Below are 18,398 nucleotides of genomic sequence, written 5' to 3'. Positions count from 1 at the left end.
CAGCATCCTGTGCTAGTGTATCGTGCCTGTGACTTGGCGAGTTCCAACTCCAGAAAGTTGTGGAAGAAAATAAAGGCCTTCTCAATCCAATATTTTTGTACAAGTAAATTTCGCAAAATAGAGACTGAGATCTAAAAATCATAGTTGTTATATACAGCGTCCACCTTCACATCAAAAAGATTTACTTCTGTAAACAGGATCAGGGTCATTAGAACATGAAAACTCTCAAAATCTCAAGGATCACACATACAAACGGACAGACTGATTGGCTACCATCTCGGATTTGCTCAATATCAGATATGTCTATGTCCTGGGAAGTTTTCTTGTTACTTACATTCTCATGCTAATCACATTAGCCTACGTTAGCTTAACCGTCCCATGGACGGGACTCCGATCCTGAAGAAGTACATAAGAAAGAATGAGTAGTAGGCTGTATGATGAATATAAACAAAAAGAGCTGAGAATACATTGTGTCTTCCAGCACATATTAAAGGCATGTTATAAATAATTTACTTAATTATTCCAGAATTTCTGCAATCAAGCTGACTGCAGTGATACAGTTCTACAAGGAACATGGTGTGGCTCAAAGGAAGAAGCGGTGTGGAGGTCGTCTCGTCAGCAAACGGATGCTGTCCTACGAGGACATTCAGCGAATCATCCACTATGCCAATAACTTCGCACAGGTCCGCACGATGCCTCTCCCAGGATGGATCCCTGGATTTAAAAGGGCAGGCATCCGGGTGCGACCGACATTTGAGACCAAGTCCTCTGTTTTATTTTACCTTTATTTAACTAGGCAAGTCAGTTAAGAACAAATTCTTATTTTCAATGACAGCTAGGAACAGTGGGTTAACTGCCTGTTCAGGGGCAGAACGACATAATTGCACCTTGTCAGCTCGGGGATTTTAACGTGCAACCTTTCGGTTACTAGTCCAATGCTCTAACCACTTGGCTACCCTGCCGCCCCAATCTAGCTGTGTGGCGGAAGTAAAAACACTTTGATGAGTGATCATGGTAAGTGTGTTTCTAAATCTTGCTGATTTTTTATATTAAACTTTGTCAGCTCATGGCAGTGGACCAGCGTCAAAGACTCCAACCAAAGCCCACACGAATCGGATCCAAAGAGACTGTTTAATTGTTTATTTCACTTTTGTATATTATCTTCTTCCCTTGCTTTGGCAATGTTAACATATGTTTCCCATGCCAATAAAGCCCCTTGAAATGAACTGTATCGGATCCAAAGAGACTGTCAGTCCTTACTGGTGACGTGTGTGTTGAGTCTCCCCCTGGGAGAAAGTTGCAACCGGTACACAACCTCCCCTACCCTCTCCAGGACACTGCAGGGCCCAACCCAGTGGCTGTCCATATTGGGGCATTCCCTGCCAATGCAGAGTTTGAGGTATTCACTAGTTTTAGGGGCTGGATGTCATTTCAAGTGTATTATATTTGAATCAATATCCTTTTTCGTGGAAGTCAGATATGCTCCTACATTTTGGAGGTTTTCTAAATTAAAAAATGTTGTGGGACATTGAACCAACTAGTGCAAATCACAATAGATTAGTAGTCCATCGCCTTAACCATTCAGCCACCTCGTCCTGTTGCAGTTGCCTCTCCGACCAGTGGCCCAAGATCTGCTTGTCTGAGCTTGTTAAAGGATTTGCAAAAGGGCTCAGAACCCGGGACCTCTCACACCCTAAGTGAGAATCATACCCCTAGACCAACGAGCCTTATATGATTTTTTAAAAATTTTCTTTCTGTAGCAATGACAGTGAGGATATCGATTGACGTGTCCACAGTGCTTTGAAAGATTGAACCTCATATGAGTGTTTGTGCTATACTTGTGAGAATAACATTCTTCCAAACTGTTGACCAGGCTTCAGTTCAAATCTTTTGTAGTCCATCTGCTGTGTTCTGTCTGGGAAGTTTCCGCCTTGGTCGCTGTTGATAGACTCCGCAGCTCCAAAGCAGCTCCAAAACTGCTGAACATCCCCGCTGTCAGGGCGTCGACAATTGTTTCTGCCTCCTGGTCAGGCAGAGCATTGGCCCCAGGCCATTTTGTGAAATAGACCATGGCCGTGAGCACCCAGCGGTTTCCACTGTCTCTGGTGGGGAAAGGCCCAACTACATCCACTCCCACCCTCTCCATAGGAGCCCCCACTGGGAACTGTTGGAGCTGAGCATGAGAACGGCCTGGAAGGCCCTTTCTCGCTGTGCAGTTGTCACAGCGGTGGCAAAAGTCCTTCACATCCCTCTTGTGCTGCCCCAGTAAAAGCCCTGACGGAGGTTGTGGAGGGTTTTTGTGACCCCAAAGTGTCCGGTCCCCATCTCCCCACGAGTGACCTGGAGCACAACCTCCCACAGTGCTTTTGGGACCACCACCTGCCACCTCTCCTTTCCCATAGCTGGCTCCTTCCATGCCCGCTGTAGCACGCTATCAGCCAACCGCAGTCTCTCAAACTTTAACCACAACCCTTTGGTCGCGAGTGAGAGCGCTGCCACCTCTTCCCACGGTGGTCTCAGCTGCACCTCTACCCACTGAGGCACAGGCTGTAGGTCTGTGTCCCGTCCCTTCTTCTGCCCCCATTCAGCCACGTCGACAGTCTGCAGCTCACGACAGGTCCGCTTGTCAGACACACTGTGGGACAGACCCCCTCCTCCGCACACAGCGTCTCTCTCATGGCCCTCTCTCCGCTCACAGTGGCAGCACCTGTCTGCAGTACAGGGCCAACGGGACATGGCGTCGGCGTTGGAGTGGAGTGCCCCTGCCCTGTGCCCCACTGTGAAGTCGTATAACCAGCGTGCAACCTGCCCCTCTGGCTCTTTGAAAGACATGAGCCACTGGAGAGCAGAGTGGTCAGTCCTTACAGTAAAGAGAAGGCCACCCAGGTAGTACTTGAAGTGTTTGATGGAAGCCACAACAGCCAGGAGCTCCCGCCAGGTGACACAGTAGCGGCACTCATGTTGTTGAATGTTTTGCTGAAGTACGCCACCACTCTCTCCCACTCTGGCCCAGCACCCCACCCATGCCCACATTGCTTGTGTCCAGGATAAATGGCAAGGTGAGGCCGGGGGGCAAGTACAGGGGCCTCGATCAGTGCATGTTTGATTGTGTTGAAGGCCTCCTCGCACTCCACTGTCCAAGTGAAGAACTTGTCCTTTGGCGGCAGGTGGTTCAGGGGAGCAGCGATACTTGAGAAGCCCCGTACAAACCTCCTGTAGTACAAGCCAGTCCCAGGAAGCTCTCCAGCTGATGCTGGTTGGTGGGGTGGGCTAGTCTCGGACAGCCCCCATTTTGTCCTCCATGGTTCTGATACCCGCCCAAGAAGAACACCTCTCTCCTCATGAAGTGGCAATTCTTGGGGTGGAGCTTCAGCCCTGCGGCAGTCACCCTCTCCAGCACATGCTGCAGCGCCCCCAAGGCTGACTGGAAGGAGCTGCCGTGGGCCAGAACGTTGTAAAAGGACGTTATACCAGACAATCCTGTCGGTGGAAGTCATCCAGCACCCTGTCCATCAAACGCTCAAAAGTAGCTGGAGCGTTGCACAGGCCGAAGAACAGGACCTTGAACTGCCAGTGTCCTCTGTTAGTGAAGAACGCAGTTTTGGTTCTGGGGCACCTGACAGTAGCCACTGCAGAGGTCTAGTGAGGAGAACCAGGAGGACCCCCTAACCAGGTCCAGCGACTCATCGATATATGGTATGGGGTATGAGTCCTTCCTGGTTACCTCATTCAGCTGCCTGTAGTATGCACAGAACCTCAGCTTGCCATCCTTCTTAGGAACCATGATGACTGGTGCCGCCCAGGGGCTGTCTGAGGGCTCGATGAAGTCTGCCCGATTCATCTCCAACGCAGCCTTGTCTGTTGCCTCCTGGTGTGCCAGCGGGACATGGCGGGGACGCATCTTGATGGGCCGAGCATCACCTGTTTCGATCTCATGCTGCACCAGATGAGTCTGACCCACCTCTTCCTCACTCAGTGCAAAGCTGTTTCTGAATTCAAACAGTAACTGCCACAACCGTTCCCGCTGCTCAGGGTCAAGACCAACACTGTTCCTCCCCCATATCTCCCTCACTGCAGACAGTGTCCTCTCCTCTCCTCTCCCATCTGGGGTAGCTCGGCTGGGGTGGCGCGGCCAAGGCTCACGGAGGAATGTGTTGTGGTGGTAGCTGGGGGAATGTAATACACAGCCCTAGGTGATAGAGGGGCTGGGGAAAAGTCACACACAGATGTGGGAGAGGTGTCAGACATGAGTATTTCACTTAGGACAGCTAATTAGCCAATCAGGTGATTGTCCGGGAGGTGAGTTTCTCTTCCTTTTGTTGAGATTCAAAGTTCAAACCACTTTAAATGTGCAGCTGCAGCTTGACACTTTTCTGGTCTGGTAAGTCTTTACTCATAATTTATACAGTTTGTTTGAAAGGGGCGGTTCCGTCAGGCTGACACGCTCTCTTAACTCACTCGGGGGCGTGACTTGTCACTTGTACAAAGTTATGTAAAACAATTATCTTATAGTTTCTAAAATCACATCCTTACCTTAACAAAAACACTTTCTGAATCTTTCATATTACATGCACAACGCATAGTATGGAACGTTGTACATGTAGTGGGTATACTTTCCATGTTACAGTGTTTCCTTCATAACATTTTTAATGACATGACAAAATAACAAACAAAATTACATTTGTTTTCTATAGATCGCCTCCCCACGTTCTATAGATCATTCCCCACGTTCTAGTGTAGAAACATTGTTCCAGTAGTTGCTTTTGAACATGTTAGATTTTCAGAAGGAAAAAGATATGTTGAGACACAGCACATTCCTTTGGTGAATTTGAAGAGGGAGACCTAAATTGTCACCTCTTGATTTACAACAGGACAGGAGTTGTTAATCCCCACTAGTTCTCCCCCCCCATACACTTTGGGTGAGAGGGGGTCTGATTGAAGTTATTATTGCAAACCTGATCCGACCTATTTAGATTCTCTTGGACAGTCATGTCAATTACCCCATATATTCCAGGTTAAAGTAACCAGTGATACATCTCAATTCAAATATATCAGAGTCTGCAGGTGTAATGCTTTAGTTACAAGCATGTGCTGTATGAGCCTTGATAATCACTTATTATAAGGCGTATAATATCTTATGTCTCTCTATCTAGGCTAGGGCATTTTCAACCGATTCAAAATTACTGTTATCTAAAAAAACTGTTTTTTCTTTGTCATTATGGGGTATTTATTGTGTGTAGTTTGCTGAGGATTTGTAAATGTATTTAATCCATTTTAGATTAAGGCTGTAACGTAACAAAATGTGGGAAAAGTTATTTTTCTGAATGCACTGTATGTACAGCCCCTTGCTAAAATATTCAGACCCCTTGGATTTCTTCACAATTTATTGTGTTACAAAATGGGATTCAAATTGATTTAATTGTCATTTGTCAATAATCGACACAAAATACTTAACTACATATAATCATTGCATAAGTATTCAGCCCCTTTGTTAAGGCAAACCTAAATTAGTTCAGGAGTAAAATTTGTCTTAACAAAACACATAAATGACATAGACTCACTCTGTGCAAAATAATAGCGGTTGACATTATTTTTTTTATGACTAACCCTTCCTCTGTCTCCCATATATACAACATCTGTAAGGTCCCTCAGTCAAGTATTGCATTTCAAGCACAGATTAAACTACAAAGAAAATTGAACTTTTTGAAAGCCTCATAAAGAAGGGCAGTGATTTTTAGATTGGTACCAATAACAAATCAGTGAGTGGCCAAGTTACAGTTTTGACTTAAATTTGCTTGAAAATCTATGGCAATACTTTTTTTATGACTAACCCTTCCTCTGTCTCCATTATATACAACATCTGTAAGGTCCCTCAGTCAAGTATTGAATTTCAAGCACAGATTAAACTTCAAAGAAAAGGGAACTTTTTGAAAGCCTCATAAAGAAGGGCAGTGATTTTTAGATTGGTACCAATAGCAAATCAGTGAGTGGCCAAGTTACAGTTTTGACTTAAATTTGCTTGAAAATCTATGGCAAGACTTGAAAATGTCTGTCTTGCCATGATCCCCTGTCACGCCCTGGCCTTAGTATTTTGTGTTTTCTTTATTATTTTGGTCAGGCCAGGGTGTGACATGGGTATTTATGTGGTGTGTTGTGTCTAGGGGTTTTTGTAGTTTATGGGATTGTTGTTTAGTATAGTAGTCTAGAAAAGTCTATGGTTGCCTGGAGTGGTTCTCAATCAGAGGCAGGTGTTTATCGTTGTCTCTGATTGGAAACCATATTTAGGCAGCCATATTCTTTGAGTGTTTTGTGGGTGATTGTTCCTGTCTCTGTGTTTGTTTGCACCAGATAGGGCTGGTTTGGTGTTTCACGTTATGTTTAGTGTTTTTGTGTTGTTCGTTATTATCTTTATTAAAGATGTGTCGAGATAACCACGCTGCAGTTTGGTCCTCCTCTCCTTCACCGGAAGAAAACCTTAACATCCCCAACATCTTGACAGAGCTTGAAGAATTTTAAAAGAATAATGGTAAATCTAGGTGTGCAAAGCTCTTACAGACTTAAGAAAACTCACAGCTGTAATCGATGTCTAAGGTGTATCTAGCATGTTTTGACTTCAGGAGCTCAATACTTATGCAACAACTATATTTTTGTTATTTAATTTCTAACATAATTAGGGAGCCAAGGTTAAGTTCACTGATAACGATTGGCTGGTTGAACACTGAACAGGCTTTAAGCGATGCTAATCACATCTGCATACCACTGGAGACTGCCTAACTTGAGAGCTCTAAGCTGCATCGAACCCCAATAACAGGACATTATGGCCTGTATGCAGCCAGACAGACATCAGGGATGTGGTGATCAAATAGCTCCTTCAATAGAGTCAGCTATTCCAGAGAAACCCTGGGAGTAAATGGCTGTGAGTCTGACTCTGTCTGTCTCTGTGTCTTTATGTGTGTCTTTTTTGACCCACCCCTTTGTTCAGGGACACATTATTCAATTTCTGTTAGTCACATCTCTGTGGAACTTGTTCAGTTTGTCAGTTGTTGAATCTTATGTTCATACAGATATTTATGTTAAGTTTGCTGAAAATAAATGCAGTTGACAGTGAGGAAGTTTTATTTTTTGCTGAGTTTATATATATATATAAAATCGTTTTTTATAAATATCTTTCAGGGTTTGCTGCAGAACCCACAACACCCGACTTCCCGCGGCTATAGGCCTATGGAGATGTTTCCCTGGTAGGCAATAGAATAGTCAGGGATGTCTTCTTGTCTCCCTTCCCATCCTTAAAGCCCCAGTCCTGCACTCCTCTTCCTCAAAGCCCCACCCTTCCTCTGGGAAGGACCAGCAAGCTCTCCCTACCTGTTGCACTGCAGCAGAATCTGTCTGACTCAGAGTCGGTTTTGAATGGGAACGCATCGCACCACAGCAGTAACCTAATCCCCTGGCTTCTCCTTAGTCTGACAACAGGACAGGGTTTCTGCTCACACTCAGCAGCATGAAGACCCTCCGCCTCAGCACTTTTCTGTCTGCATGTGTGAGTGTGTGCGCGTGCATTTGGCCTTGTGTGTGACTCTTGGTGTGTGTGTGCCTCCGTGTGTGTGTGTGTGTGTCCGTGCAAAAGACTGCATTATTGAGGAGAAGGGGAAGGAAGAAGTGAAACGGGACGGGACCGTGTGTGTGTCGAAGAGATGGGAGAGAGGAGTACGGTGCAGCAGCACAAGCAGCCTCCCTATGATGGTGGGCTCTGCAACTACGCCCAGAAAATCGGCTCCTGCTTCGGACTGGACGGTAAGAGAGAGGGGGGTTTGTCCTGTACAGTGTGGAGGAGGGTTGGAAGGAACAGGCCAGTGACTGAGGATGTATGGGATTCATTTCTCTCAATGATCCAGATGTCTAGGATAACAAAGGGATACCGTATTTTGTGTCTAATCATGGTGTGTTTGTGCGAGTGGGTCTTGAAGTGTGTATTTATTTGTGTTGGTGTGTGCGGTGGGAGCAAGGGTGTTTACATGTAGTTAGCTGCACCCAAAGATAGACAAATGAATAGAGAAGCAGGGCTGTGCCCCACTGCAGCAGAACACACCAGCCTATCCTCTAACAGAACCAGCCTCTGTCATCAGCCCGTGTGTGTGTGTGCATGCGTGTGTGCGTGTCCTCTGCCTTATTCTTTTTCATGCTATATGCTTTTGCATTAATTTTATTGGACTCTTTACTGTACAGTACATCGGATGGATGAGGAATTGATGTAGGCTAGATTTGTGGGTGAAAAATAGACATATAAATAAAACATTGATGTCAGTAGTAGCATGGTCAGGCTCAGCCTAGAGCTATGGCAATCCTCCTGTGTCCGTGGAAATGCTGTGACAAAGGAGCAATGCATTTAATTAGAAATAGAGGCCAAGCCCTAGTTCTCCTCTCAAGTCTGTTTCTGCTCTGTCATCATCATCCTCGCTTGTATCATGATTTTCAAAGCTTTAGAGTGGGTAGTGTAAGGTACAGTATATGCGTGCAATGTGTATTGTACAGTTTCTGTTTTGTGGACAGTATATTCCTGTAAGAGAGATGTTAGTAAAAAAAAGATATTGGTTTATATAAGAGTGTTTGTGACCTTAAAGTCTTGTTCACACTGCAGTCTGAACAGTGAAAAATGCACATAGAATCGGATATTACAAGCCACATTTCAAACCACCTTCGTAGGTGGTTTGAAATCAGATACAAATCTGATTGCTGACCATACTGACTTGTGTCTGAACAGTCAAATCTGATTTATTTGCCCTCAAGTGGTTTTTAGACTGTTATTTGGCATATCTTGTTCCTTGCTAGCTACTCTGTTGACAGTTTGATAATAACATGTGGTAGCTTACTTGCGAGTTCATTGTTTACAAACAAATTAGTGAATGTGCTAGAAAGCTTAAACAGCTACTTAGCTAGCTAGTTGACTGGTGGCTAGCCAAAAAGGACTTGTTTTGAAAGTTGGATCATCTTATCCTTTGAGGCTTGAAAAGGGTTTTGACACTATGATTCTGAACATTCAAAGCAACTGGGAAACGTTCATGACAGGCATTGTTGTCACCTTAGCTTGCTACATAAATTATAAGTAATAGGAAGCACGAGAACCAATCAGCCTACACCACTGCTTACACACCCATCGTTACTATGACAACTAGCGTAGCCATGTCAGGAAATTACTGCTATGTGAATAAACCCAAATCTGATTCGGTCATTTGTAAATTGCTGTTTGGACAGTCAGTATTCCAAAACGGATTTAAAAATCTAAACTGATTTGAGCATTAAAGCCTGCAGTGACGGTGTTCAGGTAGCAGTAGCGCGTCAATAAATATGTTCACCTTACAGAACAAAAAGCTCATGGTTTATCTCATATTTTATATTCAATCAGTGTTTATCAACATTCCCTATGAGCATGTTTATTTCTCTGTAGGTTTTTCCCAATGCATATTGGTATGAAAACAGTTAACTTTCTCTGCCTGTTCATCCCACATATAACCTCTCACCAAGAGAATTGGTTGACTCTCTAAATTTGGCATAAGATGGAAAATCCAGTCCTTAATCAAGGAGACAGAAGGTATCGTCTTTAACTCACGAATTCTCAGGGAAATCATTTTATTATAAATCATTTTTGGGAATCTTAGCGAAACACATTTCCCCCCCAACATAAGATGGCTTCAAGATTACAAAACCAATCCAGGACTCTACATAGTCTATATCCCCTAATCCTGTGGCTCAGACTGTGTGTGTGGTGCTTATGGTCTTGAAGAAGTAGAGGCAGCAAAGATGTTTTATTTGGAATCAAGTTGTTGAAATCAATGTAAATGTGACTTGGATCAATGTTGTCCTGTGTGCCCAAGTTGGTAAAAGCATTGCGCTAGCATCTCCAAGGTTGTGCGTTCAATTTCCTCAGGGATCACATACATAATGAAAATGTATGCACTCAGTGTTTGGATAAAAGCTTCTGCTAAATTGCACATTTAGAGCATATTATAACTAGAGTAGTTTAGATCACAATAACGGAAAGATATGGTCCACTAATATTGCGCTTTACTGTTTATACAGTCCCGCTTTAAACAAAGTGTAACTTATGATGGCTTCATAAACCATTCATAAAGGCTTCATAAGCAAGACATAAATGGGTCACATGTAATCTCTAACCGTATGTCATGCTCTATAAAGGATTCATAAATGTAGCATAACCATGTGACATAACTGGAAATGTCAAATGTGACAACCCACTGTAATTTATGATATAAACCAGTGTTTATTAAAGGGTGACATAAGGACTGCTTAGTAAAGGCTTTATAAATCATAATAAATTGAGACTTTACAAAGCTAGATAAGGCGATCCATAGATTATAGATCCATAACTTTGTCAATTCAACCCCCCCCCCCCAAATATAGGATGGCGCAACAATGGTTATGATAACATGCAAACGTTTCCCTGATTATTTCATGGAGCACAAAGGAATTTATTCCACCTCACAGAATTTGAGGTATGAACAAATTTCATGTTCCGGAGAAAGTATAAAAGATCGGTGAAGAATCCAGCTATGAACTGGTCCGTTTGTCACAACTTGGGAAGCTCATGGAGCATCATGAAGAACAAGGAACACACCAGGCAGGTCCGAGATACTGTTGTGAAGAAGTTTAAAGCCGGATTTGGATACAAAAAGATTTCCCAAGCTTTAAACATCCCAAGGAGCACTGTGCAAGCGATAATATTGAAATGGAAGGAGTATCAGACCACTGCAAATCTACCAAGACCTGGCCGTCCCTCTAAACTTTCAGCTCATACAAGTAGAAGACTGATCAGAGATGCAGCCAAGAGGCCCATGATCACTCTGGATGAACTGCAGAGATCTACAGCTGAGGTGGGAGACTCTGTCCATAGGACAACAATCAGTCGTGTATTGCACAAATCTGGCCTTTATGGAAGAGTGGCAAGAAGAAAGCCATTTCTTAAAGATATCCATAAAAAGTGTCGTTTAAAGTTTGCCACAAGCCACCTGGGAGACACACCAAATGTGGAAGAAGGTGCTCTGGTCAGATGAAACCAAAATTGAACTTTTTGGCAACAATGCAAAACGTTATGTTTGGCGTAAAAGCAACACAGCTGATCACACCATCCCCACTGTCAAACATGGTGGTGTAATGCTCCGGGCGTCGTGGGTGTGGAGTCAAATGCAGGAGACAGAGAGTTCAATGCTGCGCGTCTTTTAATCGCACCAATGCACCACAGGGTGCTCACAAAAACGTTACGTTCCCAAAACACAGGGAAATCAAAATGTACAATGGGAAACAATCCCGACCGGACACTAACACGTGCCTATACCACAGAGCCGAAGGTTTACATAGAAATAATCCCGCACAACAACCAGGCGGGCCGGCTGTCTAATAAAGACAAACTAATCAAACATTCACAGGTGCTACCACTCAACATACAAGGAGGGGAAGGAAAAACAATCAGTGGCAGCTAATAGGCCGGTGACGACGACCGCCGAGCGCCACCTGCCCGGGAAAGGGAAACACCCTCGGTCGGACTCGTGACAGGTGGTGGCAGCATCATGGTTTGGGCCTGCTTTTCTTCAGCAGGGACAGGGAAGATGGTTAAAATTGATGGGAAGATGGATGGAGCCAAATACAGGACCATTCTGGCAGAAAACCTGATGGAGTCTGCAAAAGACCTGAGACTGGGACGGAGATTTGTCTTCCAACAAGACAGTGATCCAAAACATAAAGCAAAATCTACAATGGAATGGTTCAAAAATAAACATATCTAGGTGTTAGAATGGCCAAGTCAAAGTCCAGACCTGAATCCAATCGAGAATCTGTGGAAAGAACTGAAAACTGCTGTTCACAAATGCTCTCCATCCAACCTCACTGAGCTCGAGCTGTTTTGCAAGGAGGAATGGGAAAAAATGTCAGTCTCTCGATGTGCAAAACTGATAGAGACATACCCCAAGCAACTTAGCTGTAATCGCAGCAAAAGGTGGCGCTACAAAGTATTAACTTAAGGGGGCTGAATAACTTTGCACGCCCAATTTTTCAGTTTTTGATTTGTTAAAAAAGTTTGAAATATCCAATAAATGTCGTTCCACTTCATGATTGTGTCCCACTTGTTGTTGATTCTTCACAAAAAAATACAGTTTTATATCTTTATGTTTGAAGCCTGAAATGTGACAAAAGGTCGCAAAGTTCAAGGGGGCCGAATACTTTCGCAAGGCACTGTAAATACTCATCATAAATGAGAGACATAAATTGTGATGACCCTCCCACTCTGTCTGCCGTATTCTGTCTTTGTTCTTGTTTCCTTATTAGGATGCCGGTGGGCGGAGTTGGGAGGGTCGTCAGCTACATGGGAAACACCTGGGCCAGGTGTGTCCCAGGATAAATAGACCTCTTCCACATTCATGGAGAGACTCTCTCCATGCAGACACCTTTGTAGATTGTGTTGTGGTTCTTGGTGGCCTTTTGTTTTTTTGCTTTGGCACCTTTCAACACCCTGCATTATCACATCCATGCATGCAAAACACTCACTTACACTACTGATTACTGATTACACACACCATTGTATATTTTCCTTAGTTGCTTTAGTTAATAAATATATATTTTGTTACTTATCTCCACGTTGTCTCCCTTTGTTACGGGCTTTGAGCCGGTTCGTGTCAACATGGAATTATAGTTATACCTCTCCTTAATGCAACCGCTGTGTCAGATTTCAAAATAACTTTACGGAAAAAAACAAACCATGCAATAATCAGAGACAGCGCTCAGAAAAATAATCAAATTAGCCGCCATGTTGGAGTCAACAGAAACCAGAAATTACATGATAAATATTCCCTTACCTTTGATGATCTTCATCAGAATGCACTCCCAGGAATCACAATTCCACAATTACTGCTCGATTTGTTCGAAAATGTCTGTTATTTATGTCCAAGTAGCTACTTTTGTTAGTGCGTTAGGTATACATATCCAAACGCTCGTGCAATACTTCGGACAAAAACTTTAAAAAGCTATATTACAGGTCGAAGAAAAATTTCAAACTCAGTACAGAATCAATCATTAGGATGTTTTTATCATAAATCTTCAATAATATTCCAACCGGAGAATTCCTTTGTGTCTAGAGGAGCAACGGAACGCAAGTCGATATCATGTGGAATGCGCATGACCAGGAAATGGCTCTCTGCCAGTAACCTGACTCATTCAGCTCTTATTCAGTCCCACAACACAGTAGAAGCCTAATTCAAGTTTCTAAAGACGGCTGACATCTAGTGGAAGCCCTAGGAAGTGCAACTTCATTCATATCCCAATGTGAATGCAATAGGGCCTGAGTTGAAAATTGACCAACCTCAGATTTCTCACTTCCTGTTTGGATTTCTTCTCAGGTTTTTTCCTGCCATATGAGTTCTGTTATACTCACAGACATCATTCAAACAGTTTTAGGAACTTCAGGGTGTTTCCTATCCAATACTAATAATAATATGCATATATTATCAACTGACACTGAGGAACAGGCCGTTTACTCTGGGCACCTCTGGGCACCTTTTATCCAAGCTACTCAATACTGCTCCTGCAGACATAAGAAGTTAAACAAATTAGGTTTCTTCTGACAATTGAGATGAACGATGAGTGGATAAGAGGCATTCTGTAATTTCGATTAAGACATTAATGAGCTAGCGACGACGGACGTAGTCAATATAACTATGTGTTCTGCACTTTTGAAATGTACAGAGTCAGAATGCAGAACATGGCCTGCACTTACAATATTTTCCCTGTACACAAAGTCAGAACCGTAGGATAAATAGAGGGGGCATATAACAGACAATGAAAGCTCTGACAATATTAGATGATGACATATATCAAAAACAGGTTACAGGCTACATGTGCAGCACCACTGCGTCAGAAGAGTAACGTTAGGTGAAATTATGAAATTATTGAAAATAGACCAAATTATTAGGGTTAGGCACATGGGCTACTAACAGCTTACTACACAACATACACTTAGTATTACTTTCTTAGCTACAGTATGCATATCTCCCTTGCATATTACATCATTTATGCAGAAGCATACAAGACATTTTTGGACTCACCTTGGCTTGTGATGTGCTCACTTAAACATGAAGGTGGAGTGACGGTTTTTGTCATCAAACTTTGTCATTCAAATCTGGCATTCTCTGGATAAAAAAAACACAGCCACTCCATTGAATAGCAGGCCACTGGTTGCTTTGCACTGCTTGCAGTTAGCCACTGATTCCTTCCAAATGACTCATTGTTGAATTTGCGTTTTCCAAGAGGACAAGTACATTAGAGTGTCTAGTTTGAGAAACAGATGCCTCACAAGTCCTCACCTGGCAGCTTCATTAAATAGTACCCGCAAAACACCAGTCTCAACGTCAACAGTGAAGAGGTGACTCCGGGATGCTGGCCTTCTAGGCAGAGTTCCTCTGTCCAGTGTCTGTGTTCTTTTGCCCATCTTCATCTTTTATTTGTATTGGCTGGTCTGAGATATGGCTTTGTCTTTGCAACTCTGCCTAGAAGGCCAGCATCCTGGAGTCACCACTTCACTGTTGACGTTGAGACAGGTGGTTTGCGGGTAATCCCTGCTGCAAACCTGGTCAAGAACTACAGGAAATGTATGATCTCTGTAATTGTACCAAATATTAAGTTCTGCTTTCCTGCTGTATCAAATACTTATGTCATGCAATAAAATGCAAATTAATTACTTAAAAATCAAACAATGTGATTTCTGTTTGAGATTCCGTCTCTCACAGTTGAAGTGTACCTATGATAAAAATTACAGACCTCTACATGCTTTGTAAGTAGGAAAACCTGCAAAATCGGCAGTGTATGAAATACTTGTTCTCCCCACTGTATATATATTATATATATATATTATATTATTATTTTTTGCTAAAAATGTGGGGCTCAAAACAGAGAGTCTGCCCACCTGCCTTGAATGATGAGTCGCCACTGCATGCACCTACAGTGGGGCAAAAAAGTATTTAGTCAGCCACCAATTGTGCAAGTTCTCCCACTTAAAAATATGAGAGGCCTGTAATTTTCATCATAGGTACACTTCAACTATGACAGACAAAATGAGAAAAAAAATCCAGAAAATCACATTGTAGGATTTTTTATGAATTTATTTGCAAATTATGGTGGAAAATAAGTATTTATTTATTTATTTTTCTCCAGAGAGAGGGGGATTCCGATGGAGTTTAAAGCAGATGTGACAATGTTGAAACCTTGAGCAGGAGGGGAAGATGGGTAGTCGACGGCCAGGAAGTCGTACAGAGGTGGAGGACGTATGGCACTTTGTAATTGTTGGTCAGGATCCAGCACTGCTTCCAAAAGGAAGTCAAAGAGCCTCTTGCAGCTGAAGGCGAGGTGAACCGCAAAGTAGAACTGGCCCTTCCAGCAAACCCAAAAAATATGCCCAAATTCTGAGGCCAGAGGAGGGACCTTGAAGGCACTGATGATGTTAGCTTTGGTGAGCTAAGCCCCACATCTTGCAAGCTTGATCATAGAAATGTTGTGGATGACTGTGTGGTACTCTAAAGAGAGGGCTTGGCTTGGGATGAGGCTGTTGATCCTACGGATGTGGCTGTTGTGGGGGCAGAGAGGTCGATAATGATTTGTTTCTTTCTGGAGTACTTACGTGACGCTAACCCTATGGGGCTGATTCTGTAGATGGGAAAGGATGGTGATGAGAAGGGACTGATCGTTAAACGTTCTTTGATCTTCTTAGCAAGAACAGTTTCCATTGACGTGTGATCTGTGCTTGCGGGTATGAAGGTTGTGGCATGTGAAGGATGATTATGGCTGGGGGAGAAACCATGAGTGAGGCATTTGAGGAGGAAATGAAGGAAGGGGGTATTGGGGTAAGATGAAAGTTTGGCTGGATGTTAATGGGGATAGAGATGTGGTTTGTCAGTCATAATTGCTTGGATTTGAAGGGGTTGCGGGTGTCGTGGTTGCGGGGGCAGTTATGATGGGTGTAGGCCATGGCGCAGATGGAGAAGACATAGAGCAACTTGCCGGAGGAGGCATTGCAGCTGAGTGCAGCATGCGGCCCCCGGCAATGTTCCTGCAATATAGCTCGTTATCGATGGTACCCTAGTAGGTGCCTTCATTGAACTGTTGCACCCATCCGGTGGCCACGGTGAAGAACAGGTGGTAGGTATTGAAGGTGGAGCCGCCAAACTGGGCACCCAGGTTGAGGATGATTGTGAAGTAGTCGTCCAGCTCTGACTGTCTGGAGGGAAAGGCTTTACAGGAAGAAAGCATGGGCAAACTCTAAGGAAGTGAGGATCCTTGGTTGATGAGAGCTTGGAGAGGAGGGGTGACTTTGGCAGAGCTGGACTTGGAATGACAGGAGCCGTGGGAGGGTAGGAGCAGGCCAGCTAGATTGATGTTGTTACCATTTATGGTCTGCTGGTGAAGAGCAGGTGAGACTGGAGATGGTCTGGATAGGGAGTGGTTGCAGTGTTGGCCAGAGGCTTGGCAGTGGCGAAGGAGTAGGCTGTCGATGGAGCGGGGGTGGGGGTTCACGTCTACGGGGCCAGCCAATGTGGATGGTACGTGTGGAAGGAAAGAGGGGGATGGGAAATAGGGAGGTTGGGGGCGTCCATCCCACATCCAGACCTTGGATTAGGCAGGGGATGGAGAGAGGGAGGCAAGGCTGCAGCCATACCCGTTAAGGCTTGCGAATGCTTCGGTGTGTGTTCTCACACTACCTTAAAAGACCATTGCTTGAAAAATGTGGCAATAGTACTGTTTGCCCATCTTGAGACACCGTAGCCAGTATACACTTCCACAAAATAGTCAGTAAAATAGTCAATCAATCATCATTAATTTTGACGGTTTTGCAGAGGAGTTCTTAGTCGCACAGTTTTTCATCTAACTAAGATATCTGGTGCAGTGTTGCTCAAGGGAAGAAATTGCATGAAAACAAGCCTTCTATTGTTGAATGACAACAAACACGTCATTGAAGAATCCCTAATGTTGACCAGTCAGCGACCAAGGGGTGTAGACTTTGGCTACCAGAATTTGTCTTGCTTAGAGGATGTTTTTTTGTGTGCCCAAAAAAACTTACTGAAGACCAAATTGAACATGTCGTCACAACATGTCGTCATAATATATGCCTGAATGGTTCCAAACTGTTTCAGATGGACGCCCTTAGAATAGAAGGAAGATTAGTAGATGGGACGATTGGTGTAGTAAGGGAAGGGTTTGTGGCCTCGGGGTACTGGGATGAGAACAAGAACAACAGGAAAGACATAAACTAAATGCACAAAACACTAAGACCACCTGCTCTTTCCATGACATAGACCAGGTGAATACAGGTAAAAGCTATAATCTCTTATTCATGGCACTTGTTAAATCCACTTCAATCAGTGTAAATTTAGGGGAGGAGATAGGTTAGCCTCTCTTGGGTAGGGGGCAGTATTTTCACGTCCGGATGAAAAGCATGCCCAAAGTAAAACTGCCTGTTACTCAGGCCTAGAAGCTAGGATATGCATATAATTTGGATAGAAAACCCTCTACATTTTCTAAAACTGTTAAAATTATGTCTGTGAGTATAACGGAACTGTTATGGCAGGCAAAACCCGAGGACAAACCATCTCCCCCAAAAAGATTTTCAGCCTACCACTGTTTTCAATGGCTGTCACTTTTATTATAAGGCGAAATCCTCCCAGATTGCAGTTCCTAGGGCTTCCACTAGATGTCAACAGTCTTTAGAAAGAGTTTCATGCTGGTTTTTGGAAAAATGAGCCAGAAATTGTAGTTTTTCTAGGTGTTTCCAAGAGCGTGGAAGAGAGCGCGTTCTTTGGTATTTTTCTCTGGTAAAGACAATAACGATTCTCCGACTAAATTTGATAGTTTATTTACGTATTAGGGTACCTAAGGTTTGATTATAAACGTTGTTTGACCTGTTTGGAAAAGTTTCTCATTTTGTTGGCTTTTTGATGGAGGGAAACTGGGTGGATTATTGACTGAAGCACGCCAGCTTAACTGAGTTTTTATGGATATAAAGAAGGACATTATCGAACAAAAGGACCATTTGTGATGTAACTGGGACCTTTTGGAGTGCCAACAGAAGAAGATCATCAAAGGTAAGGCATTTATTATATTGCTATTTCTGACTTTTATGACGCACCTGCCCGGTTGAAATATGTTTTTCATGCATTTGTAAGCGGGGCGCTGTCCTCAGATAATCGAATGGTGTGCTTTCGCCGTAAAGCCTTTTTGAAATCTGACACCCTGGCTGGATTAATAAGAAGTTGCACTTTATTTTGATGTATTACACTTGTGATTTTATGAAAGTTAAATATTTAGCAGCGCTGGCTGTGCCACCAGAGACTCTGTGTTCGCACCCAGGC

General features: G+C 43.5%; 1 protein-coding gene across 2 annotated transcripts in view; it reads left to right on the top strand.

The window, feature by feature from the left end:
• The first annotated feature begins 7,400 nt into the window (after positions 1 to 7,400).
• The window catches only part of ablim1a (actin binding LIM protein 1a), a 146,388-nt gene continuing 135,390 nt past the window's right edge, over positions 7,401 to 18,398 (top strand). The window contains exon 1 of one of the 2 annotated variants that reach the window (XM_036980840.1): positions 7,401 to 7,791. In XM_036980840.1, the coding sequence (XP_036836735.1) occupies positions 7,692 to 7,791 (100 nt within the window). In that variant the 5' untranslated portion in view covers positions 7,401 to 7,691. The remainder of the gene's footprint in view (positions 7,792 to 18,398) is intronic. The other variant, XM_021605935.2, reaches the window with a different exon arrangement.

This window comes from Oncorhynchus mykiss, chromosome 1, assembly GCF_013265735.2.
Source record: "Oncorhynchus mykiss isolate Arlee chromosome 1, USDA_OmykA_1.1, whole genome shotgun sequence".
Lineage (NCBI taxonomy): Eukaryota > Metazoa > Chordata > Actinopteri > Salmoniformes > Salmonidae > Oncorhynchus > Oncorhynchus mykiss.
The sequence above is the reverse complement of the archived record's forward strand: the minus strand, read 5'-3'. Positions and strand labels throughout refer to the sequence as shown.